The sequence below is a fragment of the Microplitis demolitor genome, chromosome 8, assembly GCF_026212275.2.
Source record: "Microplitis demolitor isolate Queensland-Clemson2020A chromosome 8, iyMicDemo2.1a, whole genome shotgun sequence".
NCBI classification, from domain to species: domain Eukaryota; kingdom Metazoa; phylum Arthropoda; class Insecta; order Hymenoptera; family Braconidae; genus Microplitis; species Microplitis demolitor.
Window position 1 is genome coordinate 17,722,390 of NC_068552.1, and position 17,181 is coordinate 17,739,570.

A 17,181-nucleotide genomic window follows, 5' to 3' on the forward strand; every position below is an offset into this window, starting at 1 on the left:
ATCACTACCAAACAACAACAGTAACACCAGTCAATCGTATTTCAAATAAAAAAAAAAGTAATCAATTATTTAAAATGTGCGCCGCTGCATCTTGACACGAAAAGGCTGCAGAAGAAAGTATTCATACTAAAAAATATACAAACTAGATAAAATAATTCAACTGGTTTGAAACTTGTTTATAAATAATTTTCTAGTATTTTAAATTCTCAAAATTTTTTTTAATAATTTTGACTGTCAAATTATCTGGCGCGATGCCAATATACTTTTAACTTAAAAATTATTGCGCCCAACTAATCATATGCACGTTATCGAGTATTTAATTCAAATTATCAATAACAAGAGACCATTTATAAAATATATATATCGTTAACTGTAGACATGGATAATTTTCCATTGTCCGTATTAATCACGGCGTATCAATGTAATCCCATTTTATTTTTTTAATCATTTTACCCTCCTTTTATTTTAAATTTTATCACAATTTATTAAGCAATAATTTATTGTTTTTTTTTTTTTTTAACAAAAGCTTTTGAACCTGAATTTTAATCTTTTATTACATTTACTATTTTATAAAGTGATTTTAATTTAAAAACGCTTCGCTAAATCCGCTGCGTTTTGTATTAACGGACTGCTAAAAATATTAATTAAGCAATTACGTCAATCTCTTTTATTATACAGACGCAAAAACAAGTAATAAATAATAATAATAATAATAAATAAAATACATGTCTTATAGTACTGAATTATAATGAGACACTTACTATTAGTTCCACTGTAAATAGTAAAAAAAAAAAAAAAAAGGAAAAAAGAAAAAAAAATTAAACTTACGTGTACGTATTCGTAATCTTGTGGTAATGGAGCTAAAAAATTAGTTTATGGTCGAATGAAAGAGTCTGTTTAGAGTATATACACAATTAAATATATATAATACTTGTATTGACGTATGAAAACTTGACTTATATATAAAAAAAATATAAATTAGACAATTATAATAAATCAAGTATCATAAACTTACGAGCATTAAATAAAATGTCTCGTGAACATGAAGAAGATCTTAAATAATTGTTTGTTTTCTAGTCACTAGTTATTAGTTATCGATAAATTTAAAAGACAGCCAAGCGAAATGTTTTAAACAATTTATTTAAATCCGGATTTTAAATTTTAAAACACAATTATATATTTTAAACTATTTATATTTATAGATATTTAAATAAATTGAGTTGTTTGAAGGAAAAAAAATTTTATTAAGGTTTTATTTAAATTAAACACACACAGAAAAAAATAATTTCTTGGCGCTAAAAATTTTTACCCACCTCAAGAAAATTTTTTCATTATTTACTAAAAAAAAAAAAAAAAACAATTTTCTTCGGATGAAAAAAAAAATTTTTCGAGGAGAGAAATTTTTTTCAGTCCTAAGAAAGTTTTTGTCTTGAAGTAATGGTGCAAAATTTTTCTTACGTCAGAAAATAATTTTTTTCTGTGTAATATTTTACCCCACATTCCACGTGAGTGAAACTAATCTATTTAAAAAAAAAAAAATAAATAAATACAAAGTGTTTAAATATTAACGATTTAAAATTTGAAAATATAAATTGTTCGTTTGCACGTACAAATAAACATTATTATATACATTATGGATGTTGTTATTTATATCTCATCGGGAAAATGATATCGTTGAGAGTTATATGGACAGAAACTTTTAATAAAAACACCTCATACAGTTGCCGATAAATGGAATAATCTATATACATTTACATTTATATATACAAACACATAAACGAAAAAAAAAATTTGTTTTCATTTTTAGACACGCGAGTAACTCAACCAATCATAATATATATACAAATATATATTACCACGTATCGATCATGATTTTTCCTGTGTCTAAAAGTGAGAAAAGTCGTAATTATTTATACGAAAAATTTTAAGTTGTGTTCAAATATTTGTATCAATTGAAATAAAAATGTTCGCACGACACATTCATGCACTAAAAATATATATGACTGTATGTTTGTAAAACATAAATAATATTAATAATTATAATAATAATAATAATAATAATAATTATAAAACTTTTTACGTTTTAAACCCGTCCTCAGTGTAAATATGTCAATTTACAATAATAATGTTTTTACTTGCGCTGTATTACGACCGAATACGTTGGGACTTGTACATATATACTTTTTCGTTATATATTATTATTATGATATTATATAAATATATATATAAGAAAAATTAAAATGAATTAATGATAAAGAACAACTAAAATTATTGTAGAAAAAGAAACGAGAGAATGAAATAAAAACTTAAATAGAAACTTAAAAATAAATGTTTCACATAAATTATTTATTTATTTTTATGTCTATTAATTATCGATAGAACCTAAAGTATCCTTGTTTCCATGATGCGGCTTTAAATAAAAAACCAACTCGGAAGTTTAAGTTGCAGTCGTGCATGGTCTACCTCCCAGATAACGAGTCTCGTATTTTTCTATCGATCCAATCTCGGTAATGAGCAATACGTACGTAAACTCCGGGCTTGTTTGCTTTCCCGCAATGCTGACCCCAGCTGGTGATGCCGTAAAGGGTGAACACGCCTGTATCGATATCAAGACATCATATTACAAGTATCTGTGTAAGTTGGATCATATTTTTAAAATACTCGTTAATTTTTTTTATAGCAAACAGTTTTTCAAACTCAAAAGTTCAACTAACTATGGACTGTCATTAAAATATGCAATTTAATTTATAAAACAAATTTTTTTTTTACCCTTTAAAGGTCATCTGAGATACGTTTTTTTTTTAATACTTTTAAGTACCTTCCTAACTTATTAATAAATTCATCTTATATATTCTTGTAATTTATTATTTGTGACCTTTCATTATATTTTTTTTGTAAAATTAATTAGAATTTTTTTTTAAAGCAAATAAGAATTTTTTATTTGATATTTAGAATCTCTATTAGTAAAAAAAAATTAAATCAAAAGTCAGTAACCGATAGCCTTTAAATAAAAATCAAGAGTTTTTCGTCGACCGGTTTTATAGCCTTAATTAAAATAATCAAGAAAATGTATAATTATTTTGAGTAATTATCGATTATAATTCAAGAGGATTTTGATAATTTGCTAAGAGGATTACAGACTAGTCTGAAGCTTATGAAGCGAGTGAAGACAAGTCAATTAATTACGTAATACGGATTTAATCATGTTTTCGCACTCCCGTAGTTAGCGATGGCCGAAATAGAAAACTCACTTAGCTTTAGTGGCTGATTATTAAATTCAAAAATGAGTATAAATACAAAAAGAGCTAGACGGTCTTGATAACAAAGACCAGAATTTGAATTGGTAATAAATATTTATAAATTAAATTAAAAATTAAAATGAATGGAATTACCATTATGATGACATGCAAGTGGTCCGCCGGAATCTCCATCGCAAGCATCTACACCTTCATTTAAATATCCTGCACACATCATACCATCACTTATAGCGCCTTCACCGTAAACATAGTCTGCACGGCAAATATTTTGGTCAATCAGTGGAATCCATCCGAAACGCAAATCTCTCGAGTGCGCTATAAAATCAAGGATCTCTGTGATTATAATTCACCTACTGACGTTGGACGTGAATGTGGAAATGGAAGAGGCGAACAAGCGGAAATGGAAGAGATGGAAGAGGGAAATAGAGTCAAGTAACGCATGATATGCCAACCTACCAGATTTTCCAGTCTCGATGCTCCCGAACCCACTGATCGTACAGTTCAACCCATCAGAATATTCTGCGTTTCTCGGTGGCAGACAAATTGGCATTATGTGCTTACCGAGTGGAATACCACGACCTTTCAATAACACCAAAGCAATGTCATTGTTCATACGATGACCCTTGCGGAATTCCTCGTGAATGTAATAATCTTCTATATTTGCCTCTGCCTCGGTGCCTTCCTCTATCTATTAAAAATTTTAAATTAACTACTAAATATTTTACTTAAAAAAAAAATGATTGCTCGGAAAATGCTGGGTAAAAAATTTCATCGATTCCCCGACGCAAACTTTTAAAAGTTTAAATCCTTATAAACTTTTTTCCAACGTAATAAGTAATTATAAGTTTATTTTTTTTGTTTGCGAAAAAAATAAATATAACATATAATATTTTTTATTACCTCAGTATTGTAATCTCCAGCGCGAACAAAATAAGTACCCTTGTTGTAGCCCTCGAGACAATGGGCCGCTGTCAAGACATGCAAAGGAGAGATAACGACTGCACCGCACCAATGATTTGACCTGCTGTGACCCCGTACTCGTATACTTGCCTAGATAAAAAAAATATTATATTATCACTGCATATATTTACATCACTCTGCTATCATTTATTCGTACTAATAATAATAACAATAATAATAGCCATTATTTTTTTAATTACCTGCCACGGATACGAGTCTTTCGGGGCCAATGAACCGTAAACAACTTTAGCAAATATTTCCTCTTCATTATTAAAATCTTCTGCCCGTTTTCCGCAATTACTCGGCAGAATGTCATTGATATTTATCTCCGTAACCACGCGGTTAATATCGTCCTATCAAAAAATAATACTTAAAAATAAATAACGCAAAGGATCAATAATAATAGTGACATTAATTCTGTTAAATTATTTTATTCGTACAAAATTTTCTGGTTTTATTATTTTGTTACATGAGTATTATGTCAGTAATTGACTAAGTAATAAATCAAATAGAAATATCATCAGTTACCTCTTCGATATTTACTGAAACGTCTTGGCAAATTACTCCAACGTCTTCTTCATGATTGCAATTACTTCGACCCCATGGGCTGTGCTCGCATCGATGAATTTGTGTTTCATTTCCGTAGCAGAATACCTGCAATAAATATTTACTTGTAGTATTTTCTTATCAATTAGATTTTATTTAATTTAAATAAAATTACTTCGTCAAGCCAAATCGGGCCTTCGCCGGATCCAAAGAACGCATCTTTTTTAGCGATTGCGGAGCCGCCGAAACCCAGTGATCGGCAAATGACTTTGGCAGCGGCGTGACTGAAATCATCATCGCAGATGGTACCCCATACACCGTGATGGCGAATTTCCACACGACCCTCGGATGGATTAGTTCCGTTAACTAACCGTACTTCGAATGGCGCCTATGAAATAAAAAAAAAATAATAATTATCTTATTATTTAATCAATAATTATTTTATGACTGAAAATTTACATCACAGTGAGCAGAACTTTCGTCGGAAGAATCAGGACAATCAACGACTTCGTCGCAAATAAAGGGAGTGGGAATGCAAACGGGACTGGTGTCACACTTCCAGTTTCCCTCGGGGCAGGTGTCGACGGCCGTTTTGCAGACGACACCGACGGCTTCTTCAGGCGAGCAATCGTGGACTCCCCATCCGTCAAAGTCACACTCCCTTAGAGAAGTTTCGTTGCCTCTGCACTTCAACTGGTCTACCATAAACCGCGTCGGCGGATCCATGTTACCAAAAAATCCTCCCGGGCGAATTTCTAAAGCTCCCAATTCGAATCCTATCTCCCGGCAAATAACGTCAGCGTCAATCATACCGAAACCGTCATCACAAACTTGTCCCCAGAGACCCATTACTAAAAATAGATTCAGATTAAATTAATAATAATAATAATAATAATTTTATATTAATAATTAAATTTCTTTACTTTTAACTTCAACACGACCTTCGTGTTCATTTTCCGAACCACTCAGCCGTATTCCGTAATCCAATTTTTCTGGCTTACAAGTGCTTTCATCAGAGCGATCATTGCAGTCATTTTTACCATCACATACTTGTGTTTGATTGATACACTTTTTATTATTGCAAACGAACATGCCCGTGCAATCAACGCTCAGATCAATCATCTCGTAATAATCGAAACCTGTGACGGCTTCTAACGCTCCAGTGGCTCCGATATTACTGTCACTCAGCAAACATAAATTTTCATTTATCCTAAAAAAAATTAATTAATTATCAGTCCACATCTCCTCCACCCCCTTAATTAATTCCGTGAATTACTTGTGAGAAAACGAGCGGCAAGTAAATTTAGCTTCTTTGCAACGCAAAGCACAAGTCTTTGGTGGAGTGTTGAGCCATTTTTCTACATCGTGGCCAGAAAGTCGGTGGTCTGGGGTCCGTTTAAAGAAATCTAGGTGCTCGGAACACAAGAGCTCATCTCTACCATTCGTACAATCCTGGAAAATTGATGAATATTTGAAATAGTTGATAGCTTACTAAAAATTTTAGCAAAACTTACAGCTTCGCCATCACAGACCCAATGAGACGGAATACATTCCTCAGGTAAGCATTCAAAATGTCCTTCTTTACATGTCCCGCCTACTGGAGACCTTACTGTGCCTATTGATTTAAATGAATATTAATAAAATTATTTACAAACAAAACTATGAAAAATTTATCATTATTGTTCTTTTAATTACCGATATGACCGCAAGAAGGAATGTCACAATATTCTTGTTCTCCAGACACTCCAGTAAAGCACCAAGGCTTCGAGTCTTTCATAGGGTTCGGATTTCTGCAGTAATTATGAGTCTTCAATTTTTCTCTGACCCCGCGATCCAAGACCTGAATTTAAAAAAAAATCGAAACTAATTTATTTATTTATCTGTTGACTTTAAAATTCAAACATGTACTTTAACATACGTTTACAAGAAGAGGATAAGCCACGGATGTATGGTTCCAGGGCAAACAAGGTTTACCCGAAGCCGCAACGCTGGCTTTACCTAGATACTGATGTCCTTTACCGTAAACACAACCTGTAAATATTAAACCGTTAAATATTGAGACAGTTATGTATACTATGGAGTTGGAAGTTGATAAGAGAGATAAGCAGTCAAATATTGCAGTCTAGGATTTAATAACAAACGTACTTATGTCATCATAAGGTCTTTTACAAACATAAGCGTGGCCCTTCATGGAGGCCGCGCAGTCTTCAATGTCCCAGAAAAAGTAATCAGACATGCACGTGGAGTCAGGATTATTGTAACAAGGATATTTTTTTTTCATTACTATACAAACGGGTCTTGACCCCGCCCACGGTGGGATTTTTTTCTCATCTTTCCACCCAGGCCACCATTTCGAAAATCTACAAGTAGATTAAAATTTTTACTTTACAAAAGTAAACTTGCTATTTAATTATATGTAAAATAAAACCAACTTGAATTTAGCTTTGGCTGAGTCTTCCCACAACCAAATAGACCGATTAAAAGTCGTAAACCCAATTCCCGAGGTCATAATTGACTCGATATCCGGGTGACTTTGAATCAACCACTCGGAAATAAAATTATTTTCGCCCTGACTCGTGATGTCAACGAGTCTGGCATTCTTCGAGGCGCAGTATTTCAATGCCTCGGCGTGATTTAATCCCGAGCTTGAGTCTGCGAGGTGGTAGCAGTTCCCGTCATGGGGTGTCTCATCACCTCGACAATAAGCAACTCGATTAGGCAGACAACTCACTCCGACTGCGTCCCGTTCAATGTCGCACTCACTTCCGTGAGTAAATTTACATGTCTGGAAATTAGTCTCGTTCCCCTGACATTGGACACTCGTCGCGGCAACCCACTCTGGTGTATCATCCTTTTTAGTTCGTCCTTGCCAAGCTGTTTCCGCGCCTCTAAATAATTCACTCGTCAGTAATTATTAAAACTAATTGTTAAATTAATTAATTAATTAATTAATTAAACCTAGTAAATCCGAGTTGACGACACACTAAATTGGCTTCTTTTAAAGTCCATCCAAATTTAGTATCACAGATAAGTCCCCATCCAGGTTCGATACCTTGAACTTCAACGTATCCGTCTCTGTTACTGGATCCGCCTCGCAGTCTTAAAATCTGCAGTTAAATATTAAAACTTTTAATTAAATGTTAATCTCACTCAGTAATTAAAGAAAATAAAATTAAGTTCAAGAAAACTTTTTTGCTTGATTTATAAAACTTGAAACTTAAAATTTTCACTAAACTTAAGTACAATATTTCTTATTTTAATAAAAATTTCTTAAACAGATTTCCTGTTGCTGCTACAGGGCAAGTCCTGTAATTTTTATTACAATTAAAAAAATATTTTCTTGGCGCTATCCAAGAAATTAAAAATTTGAATTCAATTTTTTTTTGTAAAAGATTAGTGATTTTAAAAAAAGTTTTATTTTTAAAAAAGATTAATTATTTTAAAGCTTACGCTTTTAAAATAAAAATATTGAAACAATAGAAGCTGTTAAAATAAAATTTATTTACAGAATATAAAAACATATGTATATATATATATATATATTTTCATAATTTAAAAACGTAACGGCGCCTTTTAATATTTAAATTAAATAAAACAATCAAACAAATATTAAAACACAATACCTGGCCGGATAAAGGAGTAATTAATTTCGTGTCCGTATGACCGAGTGAGTGAACAGGCGGAACATAATAAACCGGGAAGGCCCTCTCGACTGTTGAATAATAAAAAATTTTTTTCGCTTAATAATAGAACAAAATGGATAATAAATTACAATAAATATTAAAACGTTGATTGGTGCCGCTAGCAAGCAGTGCTAAAAATTCATTAAAAGCGTCGACAAAGACCAGAAAAGTAACGACAAAAAAAAAAACAAATAAAAAACTCAGTGCAACTTTTTAATGTACATTTACTTACTTTACTTACTTACTTATTTATATTAAAATTACTTACTTTGCTTCCAAGGCGCAGATTCAGCATTAAAAATATCTAGATCCACGGTCTTTACATCAATCTTCATTACGCTGCTGGTACTCTCAGTGGTGGTTTTATTTTTGCTCTTATTTACAACTTTCGGCTTCCACGTGTCGATATCCAGGACATCGACATCATATCTATCGATGCTGGGTTCAACAGACACTGAATTTATTTTATTTTCATAACCCAGCTCGTCGTCGTACCCGTAATTAATGTTGTCTTCATCAATCGATACCGTCGGCGCATTTGTATCCGGCTTTTCCCAAGGCTCTGATAAACCGTCAGGTAAAATTCTCTCTTGTCTATTTGTCGGAGGAGTAACAGGCGCAGAATAAGACGGAATAAAAGCATCAGTTGTAGTACCAGGGCTTTCATTGCGAATATTATAATTACCGACATCGTCGGGTTCTTCGTGAGGATGAACCGGCTTCGATGTACTCGTGGGTGGAATACGCGTCTTATGGTTGTATAAATCGATGTTTGTTTTGTTCTCAGGCTTCCACCCGATGTGAGACTGATTAAAGTGGTTGTTCACGGTATATTGCGTCTTATTATTGTGCTTAATGGGCTTCCATGACGGGTTGTTTTGCTGGTAATGGTTCGTAGGATTCGACTGACTGGTCGAATGAGGATGAATGTCTGGGTATGAATTATTACCAGGCTTCCATTTAGATGCATTAATATTTGTATTATTATAACCCTTCGCACCGTAACCGAAATTAGGTGATTTTTTATTCGTATTTGTAGCATTTGAATCACTCTTCAAAATATAATGCCCGTAGACACGAGTCCCATTTATGTTGACGTAAACTCCAGGTGACTTTGACTGCGTAGATGGAGTGGCTAAAAGTACAGCAATAGGTATTGATTTATATACTTTTAAAAAAAATAAATATATGTATATATAATAATACTTTGAATTTAGGAATCTATTCATACCTGACGGCTGACCTTTAGCTTGATTATAAATACCTGCATTACTTGACCAGGGATCCGTCTTTGAATTATCTGGTATTGGCGGTCGGTAGTTGAGCTGATCCGTCAAACTTATTGGAAGTCCTTTAAAATTTATCAATGCTGCTAAATTAGTATTTGCTGTTCAATTTGGATTAACTGAGATTGGATTTTCTTAATATAATACTTTTTTGTGATTGTAAGAAAATAGACATATGTAAGAGCGAGTATTGGTTAATATGCTGAGGAAAGGTTTTAGTTACAAGAGCTTCAAAGAAGCTTGTAGAGCAGCTTTACGCACTGGTACTAATATAAATGCGTTACTAACCTTGATTGGTTGGATTTGGCGACGCGCTTCCATCAGGCCACCGGCCAGGAGTAAATCTGTTAGAAGGTTCATATCCATATCCGTGGCCATTCAATACAGTGGGCTTTGTTGTTGAGTCAGAATAAATAGGTCTCCAAGTTGGTTTGTTCCATTGGTTATCCGTAATGGGTTTCCATTGGTTATTACCAGGACTTGGGGAATTTCCTCTGTTTGCTTCAACATAAATGTTGCCTTGATATGGCGGCAACTCTCTTGGCTTATTATAAATATCATGATTAGGGTGATTTTGATAAATATTTGGTGTATTTTGTGACGGATTATAAGAATTTGTTCTTGCAGGTGGTCTGTTGTCAATAACTGGTGGGTAATTTTGATGACTTGGTTGTCTTGGTGGAAATCTTCCTTGTCCATATCCTTGACCTTGTACTTGACCCTGTCCTGGATTCGAACAACCCGGATATGAACAAGGACGATTATTTTGATTATAACTCGGACGATTTTGACTGAATCCATTGTTCAAATTTCCTTGAGCACTATTCCAAGAATCTGACTCTTGTATACGGCCCTCACGTGCTCCGTTACTTCCGGTTGTTTTATCACAGCCTGGTACATTGTACGGCCAATCGCAGACACTGACACTGGGATTAAAAACAGTTCCCGGGCCGCAATCCATTATGAAAGTTGATCCATGATCGCATTGTAAAAATTTACCACAATCCGTGGGATGCTTCAGGAGTCCCGAGAAATCGCGCGGACAAACTACCGGTTGAATCACTTGTTGTCGAGCTGGTATTGGTCTCCAAGTATTTTGATTATTTGGAACTGCATAACTTGACGAACTATCTCTGAGGGGTGACGACATTGGTGAGGATCGCGGCGGAGACAAATACAGAGACGGTGGGTCTTGGGTTTCTTCGATGACATTTTCGCACCCCCATACATTCTTAGGCCAATCACAGAGACCATTTATAGGATTGAATACTGACCCAGTGCCGCAGTTTTTAATTATCGCTCTCCCATTGACGCATTGAAGAAATTTTTTACAGTCATTCGGATGCGGTAGATAACCAGTCATTTGTTCCGGACATTTCGGTTCATATCTCTAACAAAAATAAAAAATAAAGTAACTGATTAAACTGTAAACTAACAGATAAGTAGTAAGTTTTAATCTCTACAAATTTACAAAAGGAATTATCAATAGATTTACAAACTTCTGAGTGAGTTTGATCAAACTTAAATTCTATAATCTCACATACATTAAATTCAGCAGTAATTAGTGTAGAATATTTATCAGACAAAGGCTCTCGTGCTCCTGGAATTTCCGGTTGGGAGTAATCCGATCCAACAAAGTCAGCCAACTCTCCACCGTAGCACTTAACTTTGTGGGGAAAATCGCACTCGAGGGTTTCGGGATTGAATCTAGTTCCAGGTGCGCACGGCTGAATAAAAGCACGTCCCTTCCAACAATTCACAAAGAAATTACAATCGACTGGATAAATAAACTGGCCAGTCGCTTCCGGATACGGACACTCAACTCCTACCACACGATCATACTTGGCTACGTTTGAAAATTCACCTTCAGATCTAACTATCGCTTCCTTACGTGGTTTCTGTCGAAAGAAATTCCTTTTAATTATTCAATTATCGCCCATTAGTTTGCATGCCAAATCTTCGATTCAAGCTCAACTTTTCTACTCCGATTCCAGCAGAAGTTAATTTTCATTCAAAAAATTTGAAATTTAAACGGAGACCGATGCAATGCAAAGCGTTTAATTATTTCACTAGATCAAGAGTTAGTAGTAAATGAAACCTTTAAAATAATAATCAATACTGGCAATAAATCTTTTCATTGGGTGATTTAATTAAAAAGTTAACTCCTGTTTCGCATCATGCATTAATCGATTAAATATGTATTATTAAATTTAATTGTATCACATTTTCCAGAGGTAAAATTAATTCATGCCATTATTAAAAATTTAAATGTCCAATGCGTGCAATCATAGCATAATTTAAATGTTAATTGTTTTATTAAATCAAATAGTTTTTAGATTTTTCTCGTGAAAAATTTTTTTAATAAATATTAACAAGCATTCGTTAATTATTTATCAAATAAACGTGCAAACGTACATTTAAATCGTCGGTTACTCCTTCATAGAGACTCTGCTCCGGTACAAGTATTTTATTCTTATTTATATATATATTTTTAACACTTCCTTTGACATCTTTCGATTTACTTTCAGCCAAATTTCGGTCGTACAAATTACCATTTAAATTGTAAGATGAAAATTTATTTTGAATTTTACTGCCATCGTTAATTGCAGGCTGCGTCTCTTGATCGTTAAATCTGTGAGCTTTGTCGTAATTTAAATAATTATTATATGAAAGTTCAGTTCGCTGTTCAATATCACTTGCGGAATTCTTACGCCAATTGCTCTGAGTTTTACCACCGGGCAGATTACTCAGTGTCTGGGTTTCCGGTTCTCTAGGGGGCAGGATGAATTCCGCGGGTGGTACGGAATCTTCACCTGACAAATACCAAGGCAAAGATTCTCGGCGCTTTGGTGGTTTTGTTGTCGTTAATGCTGGATCATAAATCTACAATAATAATCCCAGAACACATGTTTCATTCTTTTTTTTTTTTAAATTACTACCTTTCATTACTATCTTATCTTTTATCTTCACTACGCTTAATATTCATGCTTACTTGGTTTTACATATCAAACAAAAATTTTAAAAGCATTCATTCAGTCTCTTAGTAGTAAAATTCAAACTCAAATTTAAATTTAAATTAAATTTTATTAATTTAAATAATTTTTTTCACTAACTCATTATTAAAATATAATAAATTACTTACTCCGTAAACAATTTCCAGGAAAAAAATAAATATAAAAATAATATGAAACCTCATATTTAAAATAATTTGATCACTTAAATTTTATGAATATATTCATGACACTCTTGCACATGTCATAGAGCTACTGAATGAAGCAATTGAACTATCGGAATATTTATTAAATATATAGGAAAATATATATCTATATCTATGTAAAATAAATATATATAAAGTAGTTTTATTAAAGACACTTGTCAGTGTGTCTACTTGGTAAAGCGTTTAAGTCAACACTGCTCGCTGTCTTGCTGTCTTGTGACGAAAAAACGTCACGATAATATTGATATTAATATAAATATATATATTGTTAGATATATGAAGCATTTCCCAGCAGAAGGTTATCAGCTAAGCCGAGGGTAAAGGTCCCGCGTTCGGTTCAATGCTGGAATCAGTCTGTTTCCTCGTGTCCATTAAACACTGAGCGCTTTATTTTAAATTATGTGCCCTACTTTTGCGCAGCATCTTCAATTACATAAACTAATTGTGAATTACTACTGTACATCATACATTGACAATAATAAATTTATTAATGGAATTGAAGGAATGATAAATTACCAATTGACCGGCTCACAACTCCAGTCAATTTAATATTTCACTTTACTAGTAATGCAGATGCACGTCTCAAATTGATTTAATTAAATTTTTTTACTCATAATTTTTAAGGAATATACACTTAAACATACAGAAATTTGATAAATATAATTTTTAGTAGTTAATGTTGCACAGTTGCTTTTGATTTATTAGCAAGTGGTTACCACATCTGGATTTTTATTTACAATTATTCGTCGGCTCTAGATAATAAAATATTTCTCGGTATTTATTTCTTAAAATCAATTTATCTTGGGTTTTTTTTATTACGAATTGATGAGTAATTATTGTGATTAAAAGCGCGATCTATTCAATTAAAATTAATTCAAGTTTAATGTTGATAAATTTTTATTTAAAAATTATTAAATATTAGATAACAAGTTTGTAAATAAATAAATCTTTGAATAGTTTTTAAGTGACGGTAAAAGCAGCAGGCGTCTATTAATTTTTTTGTAAATAAATAAATTCAAATTAATTAAAAAAATCTTTAAATTAAATTTTTGTTTTTTGTCGTGGTTTCAATAATTAAATTTTGTAATTAAATATTAAATAAATAAATTAAAATATTTAATAGTAAGATGATTGACAAGTTTTTGTTAAATAGCAATTAAATGCTTTAATTCATAAGTAATTATTTTGTTTACATCTTGCATTTTACTCACTCTTCAATTCCAAGTAATTTATGAAAGTAATTATTCAATCATTAAACAATTCAAATTACGTAAGTAATTTTTTTTATAAAAATCTTCGAGAAGTTTAAACAAACCAACGAAAACGTCATTTGCTTAAATAATACCTTGAATGTAAAAATTAATTAATTAATTAAATTGTTAAGTAGAAATTTCCAACAATATATTTCACAATATATATACAAATTACCTTTCGGTATATTGTTATCATAAATGATAATTGATAATAAACTAATGACATGATATTAATAAATTAATTTGACATTGATTAGAATGTTTTTTTTTTAAATAATAACTTAAGAATTTTTTAAACCGATTCTTTTTTTGATCTTGTCAAAAAGAAATCGGTACGGGTGCTCACGATCTTCTTCTGTCTCGGGAATTCTAGAAAATCTTCGGAATTTTGGCGAGACTATTAACAAATTTTGAAAGATACTATATGCGCTGCTTGTTGTCCAGTAAAGACTCATTCCCTGCAATAATAAAAAGTAAAATTAATCATTTTAAAAAAGTATATTACACGCTTAGGTGTGTAATGAACTATTAATTAATTGACTGATTAGTTGAGTAATTAATTAACTTACAGATGGAACTATACAAGCAAGAGGTACTATTATCAATGATATCGCTCTTCCGAAGTAAAGAGAAAATTTTTGCGTCTTTGAAGGATCTTTTGTTTTTAGCATATGTACGATCTGTAAATAAAAACATTAAGTTAATAAAATTATTTCATATTTAAATTTCCTAAAAAAAAACTTACCTCAATGTTGGCTAAAGTAAAAACTCCGACTAAAATGGGCAAAATATAATAGCTGTCGACAGCAGTGAGATTAGAAATCCATCCGAATCCTTCAACTGATAGCTCTAGAAATGTCTGTTGAGCAGCTGGAAATTTTCAATTATTTAAATTGTAAAGTAGATCAATAAACTAGTAAGTAAATTGACAAACTTACCTGTAGTAGGCTGAGGTAACATGAAACATAAATTCCTAAAACTGGCAGACAAGATAACCCACAGAGGAACCTGCGCTAACATCAAAATCAGTCCTTTCATTGGATGACAATTATCGCGAATAATTAATTTGTTCCATTGTTTTTTTAGCTGCAATCAGAATTGAGAAATAAATTTTTTGGAACTCAAGTAACATATAAATTATTTTAGTAAGTAGTCAGTACTTACAGATCTATTGTAAACACTTCTGCCATACGCTTCAGTCCATCCATAAATAGTAACAGCGACATTTGTTTCGTGTTTTAAGTCCTTGACAATTTCATTCATTTCATATTTAAGATGTGTCAATTTAGCAAATATATATTGCTGGAATATTTAAAAATAATTAGTTATCATTTAGATGCAGAAATAATTTTGATAAATAAATAATCGGGTAAATACAGGAGTGGGACTCCCAGTTTTCCTTTTTCTAAAATCTTTCTAACTAAACTTCAAAATTGAATGTTTGCGGGCTTTTTTTTTTCAATTACGTGTTTGATTAAAAATACATCAATGTCAGTTCATTTCATGCCTGAGGTTCAAAAAAATTAATTTATTTCTAATTTGATCGAATGAGGTATGAAAAATAAAAATACTAGACGTCAATAATTTATTTGCTTATAAAAATTTAGGGAACTCCTCAGTAATTAATTTGAATTTTTCTACAAAAGACTCAATAGCTATTGACCAGTAACAGGGTCAGCAAGGACACAATTGACAGCAAAGTGTAACAATAATGAAACTAAAAAAAAATTTGAATTTTTTTCAAATTTTTCCAACCAATCTTAAACTACTTTATTGAAAAATAAAAAAACTATCAGTTGTCTGCTACCTTGACCCACATAAAACATAAAATTTCTCAACATCCCAACAAAATTTGAATAGCTGGAGTCCCATTTCCGTGTGCTAACGAAATCCAAGATTTGAATTAGTCGAGATAAAATAAATAAATTTATATAAAGTATAATAACCTGGTACAATGCACAAGGTAAGGTGACAAGTGTTCTGCCAGTACACGTGACAAGCACAATAGTAGCCCACCAAGGTAACCCAGTGCTTGAATGCAATGACACCAATGATTCTTGACAAAATTCAATAGGCGGACTGTCAACAAATAATTTCATAATTCCCTCGTATCGAACAATCGGTGGGCTGAAATCAGTGTCATCCAGCGGCAATGGAGAACTAGCATACGTTCTTGATTGATATAATTTATTATTAATATTAACATTCTTACATTTAAACAATCCATTACTTCTTCCCAATCCATCCTCATTTTTTAATTTATTAAAATTTAAATTATTTTGTAAACAAATAGATCTGCAATTCTTAAATCCTTCATTTACACTTCCAAAGTTTTTTTTCCTAATTAATATTTTGTAATCATTTATAATTATCCTTTGAAGTTTTAAATTATACATTTTGTAATAAAGTACTTAATAATTTATTATTTTAATTCATCTTTTTTAAGTTTATTCTCAGGTTTAAATTTTAAAACTAAATATTTTCAAATCCACATCTAGGGTTAGGTTAGGGTCCAAGAATTTTATCACCAACCAGACTATTTAGTTGCTGATGATAAAATAGTATTCTAATTTCTAATTATCCGATAGTCTTATGACTGAACGTAGGAGACATTTGGAAATTATTATTTTTAAATAAATAAATAAAACGTAAATTAAATAAAAATAAAAAATGCGCACCTGTAGAGTTAAAAAATCTGTATTTTTATAAAAATTGTTTAATTCAATTTATTAATAATTTAAAATTTGATTCATATCTGCTACATTCACGCTCTAGTCATGACTGTAAAGTAGCCATCAGACAAATTTAAAATTATAAATAATTTAAAAAATAATATTTATAAAAAATGCACTTATTAATTTCAAAATTTGTAAGCGCGCATTTTTTAAAAACTTTATTTTATTAATTATTTACTGTATGTATTTATAATTTCAAATTTGTCTGATGTTTGCTTCACTCTAGCCTTTTAAAAAATAAATC

The 17,181-nt window shown here is 31.6% G+C and overlaps 2 protein-coding genes across 7 annotated transcripts; both read right to left on the minus strand.

Annotated features, from left to right (window-relative positions):
• Positions 1–1,371: 1,371 nt before the first annotated feature.
• Positions 1,372–13,150, minus strand: LOC103578371 (uncharacterized). Of its 5 annotated transcripts, XM_053741464.1 has the most exons (24): positions 12,875–13,150; positions 12,444–12,615; positions 12,148–12,371; positions 11,277–11,630; positions 10,021–11,122; positions 9,678–9,797; positions 8,715–9,581; positions 8,387–8,475; positions 7,722–7,870; positions 7,196–7,651; positions 6,909–7,123; positions 6,682–6,794; positions 6,459–6,603; positions 6,278–6,378; positions 6,040–6,215; positions 5,687–5,973; positions 5,223–5,614; positions 4,939–5,151; positions 4,746–4,871; positions 4,418–4,570; positions 4,158–4,307; positions 3,714–3,945; positions 3,393–3,572; positions 1,372–2,596 (listed from the first exon to the last, which is right to left on the minus strand). In XM_053741464.1, exons 1-24 carry the CDS (start codon positions 12,926–12,928, stop codon positions 2,460–2,462), a joined length of 6,207 nt encoding a protein of 2,068 aa, XP_053597439.1. In that variant the 5' UTR covers positions 12,929–13,150; the 3' UTR covers positions 1,372–2,459. The 5 variants fall into 5 exon arrangements, with proteins under 5 accessions (XP_053597439.1, XP_053597438.1, XP_014298608.1 ...); XM_053741463.1 differs by having other exon boundaries at positions 9,711–9,797; positions 12,148–12,615; XM_014443122.2 differs by having other exon boundaries at positions 12,148–12,615.
• A 1,102-nt stretch (positions 13,151–14,252) lies between these two features.
• On the minus strand, positions 14,253–16,719 carry LOC103578370 (cytochrome c oxidase assembly protein COX18, mitochondrial). Of its 2 annotated transcripts, XR_549457.3 has the most exons (7): positions 16,149–16,719; positions 15,367–15,504; positions 15,141–15,288; positions 14,948–15,072; positions 14,772–14,882; positions 14,378–14,660; positions 14,253–14,294 (listed from the first exon to the last, which is right to left on the minus strand). XR_549457.3 is itself a non-coding variant. In XM_008559445.3 (6 exons), exons 1-6 carry the CDS (start codon positions 16,596–16,598, stop codon positions 14,484–14,486), a joined length of 1,149 nt encoding a protein of 382 aa, XP_008557667.2. In that variant the 5' UTR covers positions 16,599–16,719; the 3' UTR covers positions 14,334–14,483. The 2 variants fall into 2 exon arrangements, 1 of the variants encoding a protein (XP_008557667.2); XM_008559445.3 differs by lacking the exon at positions 14,253–14,294 and having other exon boundaries at positions 14,334–14,660.
• Positions 16,720–17,181: the final 462 nt, after the last annotated feature.

Coding starts and splice junctions, on each gene's coding strand:
- LOC103578370 (XM_008559445.3), bottom strand. CDS start 16,598: ATGTATAATTTAAAACTTCAAAGGATAATTATAAATGATTACAAAATA. Junction 15,289..15,366: donor GAAGTGTTTACAATAGATCT/GTAAGTACTGAC, acceptor TTCTGATTGCAG/CTAAAAAAACAATGGAACAA. Junction 14,661..14,771: donor TTGCTTGTATAGTTCCATCT/GTAAGTTAATTA, acceptor TTATTATTGCAG/GGAATGAGTCTTTACTGGAC.
- LOC103578371 (XM_014443122.2), bottom strand. CDS start 12,928: ATGAGGTTTCATATTATTTTTATATTTATTTTTTTCCTGGAAATTGTT. Junction 11,631..12,147: donor GAGTAACCGACGATTTAAAT/GTACGTTTGCAC, acceptor TTCTTTCGACAG/AAACCACGTAAGGAAGCGAT. Junction 5,152..5,222: donor AAAGTTCTGCTCACTGTGAT/GTAAATTTTCAG, acceptor TTTATTTCATAG/GCGCCATTCGAAGTACGGTT.